The sequence below is a fragment of the Alexandromys fortis genome, unplaced genomic scaffold (genome assembly GCF_014885135.2).
Source record: "Alexandromys fortis isolate MF-2015 unplaced genomic scaffold, M_Fortis_MF-2015_v1.1 scaffold_107, whole genome shotgun sequence".
Lineage (NCBI taxonomy): Eukaryota > Metazoa > Chordata > Mammalia > Rodentia > Cricetidae > Alexandromys > Alexandromys fortis.
Window position 1 is genome coordinate 3,906,238 of NW_026067987.1, and position 8,510 is coordinate 3,914,747.

At 41.8% G+C, this 8,510-nt stretch overlaps 1 protein-coding gene across 1 annotated transcript in view; it reads right to left on the reverse strand.

Annotated features, from left to right (window-relative positions):
* The window catches only part of Myb (MYB proto-oncogene, transcription factor), a 37,381-nt gene that overhangs the window by 10,166 nt on the left and 18,705 nt on the right, over window positions 1-8,510 (reverse strand). Inside the window, exons 10-13 of the mRNA XM_050159469.1 lie at window positions 7,760-7,874; window positions 7,544-7,669; window positions 6,401-6,511; window positions 5,113-5,220 (exon numbers count right to left, since the gene is read on the reverse strand). Coding sequence (XP_050015426.1) covers window positions 5,113-5,220; window positions 6,401-6,511; window positions 7,544-7,669; window positions 7,760-7,874 — 460 coding nt within the window. The remainder of the gene's footprint in view (window positions 1-5,112; window positions 5,221-6,400; window positions 6,512-7,543; window positions 7,670-7,759; window positions 7,875-8,510) is intronic.

The window sequence follows — 8,510 nt, forward strand, 5'->3', positions numbered from 1 at the left end:
TTTATATTTTATTATTAATTATACTATATGAGTGGCAAATATTTTGTATTTTATAAAACATTCAAATTGAAAATATTTGGGGAATTTGCTTTTCAGTTGAAAATTGGGCACAGTGAATTACAATTTGTAATCCCAACACTCAGGAGGCAAAGGCAGGAGGATCGCCACAAATTTGGGGCCAGCTTGGGCTACCCAGTATATGGTAAGACCCCATTTCAAAAAACATGGTGTAAAACCAAAAACGTTATGCTATCACAAAAATGTTTAGACAGGTTTTAATATTTAATATTTAATTTATTAAGGGTAAGAATTAAAAAAAGTTATAGATTATATAAAATGTGCTTTATTCAATGAGATGGTTGAGAGCGATTGGCAACTTGACAGGATCTAGAATTACTCGGGAGACGAGTCTCTGGGCGCTCTGGGAGGGATTATCTAATGAATGCTGGCCTCTAGAGTATCTGAAGGATTGTCTTGGTTAGTTAACTGAACAGGGAAGATACACCCGAAACTTGGACAACACTATTCCCCGGGCTGGGGTCCTGAATCGCCTATAAAGGAGGAAGCAAGATGAACACCAGCGTTTATTGCTCTCGGCTTTCTGGTTGGACGTGACCAGCAGCCTCGAGCTCCTGCTGCTGTATAGGATGATACCCTCAAACTGTGAGCCAACACACGTGCCTCCATCCGTACTTTGCTTTTGTCAGATTATTTATTTCACAGCCAGAGAACTGTCTAAGGCAGTCGAACAGCCCGGTCATCTAATACATGCATGATATGTTCACCCATAGCTCCGACTGGACTACCAACAGAAATTCAGGAACTAGAACTATGTTTAAATAAACAAAATCACCGCTGTATGAGAAAACAGCGGATCTACTTATGCCCTGCCCTCAGTTTTGCTTTCTGGGTTTTTTGTGTTTTTTTTTTAGCTTCTGTTATTATTTGGGGGGGGGGGGGCGGTCAGCGGTGGTCAGAAAGTATTAGAATATCCAGAAATAAGCATTCATGGGATTAAAATAACTATATTATATTATTATATTATATTATATTTGCTGTATTTCATTGTTAGTTGCAATTACTCTCACTGCCTAATTTATACACGAGAGTTTATGATAGGTATATAAAAACGTAGTGTATGTAATATTTGAGATCAGCCACGATTCAGGCACCACTTGGCTGGAGGTGGGGGTAAGGGAAAGAGAAAAACACAGGCTCATAGGTAAGGGATAATATCGTTTAAATGTTGCTGGGTTGAGATAATAAGAACATTAGGGATGTGTTTAAATATTCAGACTCATTTTATGTACTCTTCAATCTTTATCATGAAAGTCTGAAACATTTTAGAAATCACATCTGTACATCTATAGTCTTAGAGACTAGATGCCCCTGTTGACAAAGTCCATACTGGCTTTTAAAATGTTCATAGCACTAATAATGCTGCAGTAGGGACTGGAGAGCTTAGTGGGTAAAAATACTCGCTGCAGAAGCCTGGTAACTCGAATTTGGATGCCCAGAACCCATGCAATCCCAGTGTGGAGACTTAGGCTGGAGACTGGTGGATTCCCACCTCCCCCTCTCCGCCTAAAGCTCACGGGCCAGATAGCCTGGCTTACACAGTGGTAAAGAGACCCGGCCTCAAACAACATGAAAATGTCAGACTGACATTTTAGACGACCTGTTTTTTATTAAGTTTTATATCTATCCATGTTCAGCTCTGAATAGTTTAGCCTAACCGCTGTTTGATTAAGGCAAAAACCAGTAGGATTTAATTTTAGGAGCATAATCATGAGTTTTCGATATATGAAATAATTGCTGCCACCAAATATACACATGCGCTGTGAAGTTCAAAATGGTCCCTCTTTTCATTTCTTTCTTTTTCTTTTTTGGTCATGTTCTCACTGTGAAGCTCTGCTGGTATGGAACTCTATGTAGATCAGGCTGACCTCAAACCCGAAGATCTGCCTGCCTCTGCTTCCAAAATGCTCAGATAAAAGCCGTGCAACTTCACACCAGGCTACACTTTGTATAGCTTCACTAAACATCGACTGAATCTTGGGACTAGGCTATAAAATGTGCATGAAACTCAATGCAGCTTAAAGTATGAACAGCAATCGTCAAATCCAATGCTTTGGGAACCAAGGGCCAAGGAACAAAGCAAGGGTTTCCCTCTACACCAGCGATCAGCTCTCTTGATAAAATGGCTGCCCCTTGCCCTGACATCCTTTTAATCCCTTTTCTGTGTCCTACCAGGCCACCTCCTGTACCTTTGTGGTGTTCTGAGTTTGCACTACGCAGAGCCAACTCAAGCATGACTGCCCCAAGAACTGACTTTGCATAAGTATTGGCCTTCCTTCTCCCACACCCATCTTTCATCAAAGCAGTTAGTATCTGAGGGAAGCGACAGGAAAGTGATCCAACTGCATTAATGAATAACTGTACCTATAACTCAATCTGGTTGTCTATATTACCCAAAAAGTGATAACAAGGACCAACTTGATTTCTTTGTGTCTTGTGACCAAAGTGTGCAGTGTCTTCACCGGTGGAGTCTAAATGTCAACCGAGCCCAATGGCAATAGCCTGTATTGTTTTGGGGTTGCCACAGTACCTCGGATTGGCATCTAGAGGGGAGTTATCCCCCAATTAGCACTGGATGTTTTATTTAGCCACCTATGCTTCTGAAATGAGCATAATCCTCTTTGAAGGGTAACTTAAATTATATAGATAAAACCATTATACAGCTAGGATTCCACATGGCTTTTTCAAACATCCTTAGTGTTGGTTGTCTTTCTCTTAACGGCACCTTCTGTTCCATCCTCCCATCCCTCTCTCCACTTAAACCTTCCCCCATTATCCCTATTTTCCCCTTCATATCACCTTTGTTCTATTGTTCCCCCTTAAGATCTTTCTTCCCCATCCACACCAACGAACCGCTTCTAGACTCCTAGATTATACAGACAATCCAAATTAAACACACAAATAAAAAGATCCAACAATAAAATCTACATGCGATGTTTGTCTTTCTGGGTCAGTACTAACCAGGAAGCTTCCTCCATACTGGTTAGTTTTCACAGGACTGAAAGATGCTATAAAGACTGTGAGAGGACAGAGAGTCAGCATCAGTTTTACGCAGTTTTATGCTGTGAAATGCAGTAATGACCCACATAGCAAGATACACCCATGGTGGCAACAGTGGCACAGATGGATAGGGGGTAACCAACTGTTTTCTTATTAACTTTAAGGCCTACTTCATAGGAGTAAGCATATACTGGGTACTACAGATTTGCTCAAGAACCCATGGTTGGGGAGTTCACAGGCCCATATTTAAATCTACTATTATTTTGATAAATGAACACAGTATTAAACTCTAAATTCATATCTCTTTACCAGTTTATTAGTGAAGCCCCCAGACCCCATCAGAGAAGTTTCTTTGTGTGTTGGATGGTGGCTAACAGACACTCCTAACTGGCTAAACTGGAGTCAGTAAATTATGGGACAGAGAGAATAAGTGCCTGAGAAGTGCTCAGCCACGAATATCTACGTTACAGCTCTCTCTAAACTTAGGAACCACCACAGAGTGGGGAGGGTAGGGGGTTAGAACGCTGTAAGAGACAGAGACTGAGGAAACGTCAAGCAGAATAGTGTCTTCTGGGCATGGGAGAACCATGGCACCCACGAACCCACATCAGCTGCAGCTGACTGCACCAGGCCACACCAGTCAACAGTCTAGGATGCAGTGGGAAGGGGTGCATGAGCCCTCACCCTTAACTGGGAGTCATGGCCAGTTGATGGTTTCTTAGAGAGGGAGAGTCAGTTTCATTCAGAGCACGAGACGCCTGGCAGTTTGGCCATGCTGCAGATCATGGCTCCACACCCGGAAGTATTATGGATAGACCAAATTAGAGTCAATAGGTTATCGAATAAAACAACAACAACAAAGACGAGAATTTGGGAAGCAGGGCGGTGGAACTGGATCTCAGAGGAGTTAAGGGGAGGAGTTGCAGATGCTTATGATCCAGATATAATGCATAAAATCCCCAAAGAAATAATAAAACTGTATTTAGATGATAGCAACTATCACAAATACTTGAAAACAGGTTTTAACATTCTCTCAACTTAGCTGGGTGGTGGTGGCTCAAGCCTTAGATTCCAGCACTAAGGAGGCAGAGGCAGGCAGGCCGACCTCTGTGAGTTCAGCCTGGTCTACAGAGTGAGTTCCACAGCCCATCAGGGCTACACAGAGGGGTGAAGAAGAATCTCACAGTTTGGAGAGAGCAGGCTTAACCCAGTGGTGGGAAGGTCCTATAAACAGAGGTCAGCTCTCTCACAGTCTGCCCTCCTTTTACACTGCTTCGGCATCACACAAGACTTCTTACTTCTAACCAGGTTATCAGGTAGAATTTCCCTCTGAGTAACAACGGGGGTGGGGGTGAGGGAGCTGCAGCTGGCTGGGTGCTAGGCTATTTAATGTTGGGAGCTGTTTTAAATAACTTGAGGGAACAAATTTGCATTCTTATTTACACTTGGCTCAGGATTAATTTGGAATTTGTGTGTATTTCATCAATAGACACCTACTTCAGAGTTACAAGGGAAATCTCTTTTGATATAAAAAGTTGATGGCAGATGGTCATCCCAGATGATCTGCGTAACACTGATGGCTGCCTTTTTGTTCTCCTAGCCAAATGCACTGCAATTATTTTCTAACTAATTTCATATTTCATTAGAGATCTAGTCTCTCAGCTCTTGATTACTGGTTGATAGGGCAAGCATACATAATAAAATTCTGAAATTAAAAAACCCTATAGATAGGTATTTTTACGATTGTGTAAAAGCAGAAGGAGATACTAGCACATTCTTGGGTAACACATGATTTTAGTCTCAGTTACAGCTTAAAAAAAATGTTTCACTTCATCACGCTGGGGGCCCTGATTTTACAAGAATTTCCAGTGTCTCACATGAGTAGTAACAAAAACACCACAGGGTGAGTTCTAGACACTAAGAAGTCGCTTTAAAGCATCATTCCTTTTTATCTAAAACATTAAAAAAACAACGTTAGGTAACAGATTTGCGGTTAGTGAATTTTAAGACACCACATGTTAGAAGAGTCATTACCTGCAAGGGACCCACCAAGGGCCTGTTTTTAGGGGCTGTAAATGCTCTGAGAACATTGTCTTCGTCTTCAGACACTGGTGTCATTAAAACAGAGCTGGTGAGAATATTCTAAAGGGAAAGGAATCATTTGAAATTTAAATGAGGTGGGATAATACAAAAAGGAACATAAAACCCAACTCTGGAGAGTAGCTTACTACGAGATGACACGCATTAGCACGAAGACATGCAAGTGTCTGCCAGAAATTCCTTCCTCTCTGAGCCAAAAGGAGCCGACTCTATACTGGCTTCCCAACCCATTGTTGCAAACATTCCCCAAACAATAAGAATGCTGCAGGGTCCCACCTAATTCTTGACATATGGCATGTACACAAAAAAAATCTATCTACCCGATGAGTTTACTAATCCATGCTTCTAAAAACAAGAGACGTACTCACGAGAGCGCTTTATGTTCCCTATTGGCCCAGAAGTATTTGAGAACTACAAATCAAGAGCAGCGCAGTACATGGTGAAAGTGCGGCCTTGGCAAACACCCTCTCCAAGCTCTAAGGCAGCACCACGCAGCTAAGTTTCTAACACTGAGCCACTAAACCATTAAGTTACCCAGTGGTGCAGTTGGTATAATGAAAGCGAAAATGTCAGCAACATTATTTTGAAGCTTACAAGAATGAATTCACCTAAAGCCTTTGAATTTGTACTTAGCAGTTAGTACACACTGAGTAACTATGAATGATTTTCACTGGCTTCGCTTGTCCCTAAGATGTAGGAGGCATTATCCACAGATTAACTGTTAGAATGTAGTAATAACCAGAGCAAGGTGACAGAGCTTCCGCTCTGCGTGCATGGGTTCACCAACCAAAACACTGACACAGAAAAGTGCATTTACACACCATGAGAGATGGGAGTTAATCCGAAAGCGACTTAAAGCACATAGGAGGATTGCATGGGTTATATGCAAACACTGTGCCATCTTAATTAAAGAATGAGAGCATCTGGTGCGGGACCAATCTCCAGTGGAGATGGAAGGACCCCTAGGGTAGGACCTAGAATGCCAAGCATTTGCTGCACACCACGACTGTCTAGGTAGCAGGGAACCAAACAACAGATTGCTTAACTGGAAGGAAATAAGACATTTAGAAGACAAAGCAAATGCAAAGGAATCTGTGGGTGTGAATACTTAGAAACCCAACGACGTAAAAAGTGAGAGCCAAAGGCACTGTGGTCCCCCACACCACCCACGGGAGTCCATGAGACACACACACCATCACAGAAGAGCCCACATGATACTCACTGGGGCATCTGCCACGGGAGATGCCTGAGCGAACAGCTGGGTACTCAGACTGTTCCCTTCCCAGTGGTTTGAGCAGAAGAAATTTCCTGCTTTATCCGTGGGTGACTCCACCTAAAAGCAAACAGGAAGTGCTTTGTTATGGAAGAGACTTCCAGGAAACACTTACTATCAGGTGTAAATTTCTACCCCAGTCTTAGGAACACAAAGTCTTGCCTGAATGGCGGGTTCAACCTGTTAGCAATGGCTCTTCCCAGTAAGTTAGCACTTAGATTTCTGACGGTTAAAATTTCATTCTGCTGGGCTTGGAAACTCCTATTCTTGAATCTATATTCTCTGGCCATGGTCATTCTGTCTTAGAATAAACTATTTCTTGGTACTTAAGACGACAGAAATGAATCTGTCATTTATCTATCTCCTGCCTGCCTGCCTGCCTGTCTCTTTGTCCACCTGTCCATCCCCCTTATTGATGAACCAGCCTCGCCTCCATCTTAGGTCTTACAGTAAAGATAAACTTGGTTCATTCCTGTTATGATTAAATCTCTGTTTCTGAAGGACTGGGCTATGCCCCATCTATGACCTTAAGTACAAAGGTTCAGTATTGTATGTTTCAGGAAACAACAACCATGCCTTTGTTTCAAAACATTGTTATGACCGTCACCTTGCAAATATGTCTTGGTTTCAGGAGGTTGTTATAACCAACGTGTCATGCGTATGCTTAATATGTTATGTTTTATGTTCTGCTCTGTAGCCCCCTACCCCCGAGCTATAAAAACCCTTATTTTCCCCACGTTCAATGCTGACTTCTTGAGCCCTGTGATAGAGAGGGTCAGTCCATATGCATGAATAAAAAATCTTGCTTTAATTAATTTGGCCATGATTTGGATCGGTGACCTCATTACCACTATATCAATAATTTCTGAAAGTGGAGTATAAACCTGTTGCCCCTTCCTCCCTGTACCCCTCTCTAGTATCTTTTCTGTCTAAAGAAGTTGATGTAACTGAATTTTCAAATGGAAGATGGGAGTCTGCAGTACACCAGTGCCTTTCAACTATTTTTGCATGACAGTCTTGTGAAGGAAGTGTCATCGCCACCTAGCATGGATGCCATGCAGTTCAGAGTGCAGAGGAGCTAGGGGAACTCACCTCCTGTTTGATTTTCTTCAGTAGTGGGGGTCCATTCTCATGGAACTCAGCAACAATTCCAGATTCATCGGATTCCTGCTTGATCACATCCTGTAGGTCTTCCACTAAGTGGGAGGGTGTCTGAGGCTAAGGGAAGAGTGGATATTTCTGGATCAGAGGATACTTATCATCTACACGTGTAAGCGCGCTAAATCTAAGGACCTTTCTCGAACTTACTAGCATCTTCAGGGGACCGTATTTGATTTCTTGAGCGGCAAGGGCATGTTTGAATGGTGTGGGGGTTCTCGGAGAGCTTTCAAGGATTGACCTTTTGATAGCTGGCGTTCTAAAGCTGAGAAAGAGAACCATCAAAAGCTCAATGAAAACGACACACATTGCTTACACCCCCCTCAGTGCATAAGCACAGGTTTTGGATATAGCCATTAAGATATAGTGGATCTGTATTGTTCTGTTGCAGATCTCCAAATACTTCAAAATACCTTGTCCTAAGACGAGGAGCTCTAAAACAGTTCCCGTCTTTTGAGGATGGTCCCAACGATACAGGTGATGGTCCTGGACTGAAAGCGCTGAGAATATCTGGTATCACCTACAAATCAGTCTTATCTACTCCCTCAAGTGGGCCAAAACTAGAAAACATGCTAATGTCTAAAACTTTGCTTTTACTTGGAAGCAATAAGAATGCATTTCTTTCAAAAAATGCATTTCTTTTCAATTACTTAATCACCCTGGGCTTTGAAATACACATACACACATACATAAATCCATCCCATACATCCATCCACCCATACATCCATCCATACATCCATCCATACATACACACATACATAATTCTTTCCTGTAAGTATCTAAAGAGATCCTAATGCATATAACTTATAAAAAAGAAAAAGTAAAATTAAAAAATATAAACTATGAACCCTTCTCAATTCTTTTTTTTTTTTTTTTTTTTTTTTTTTTTTTTTTTTTTTTT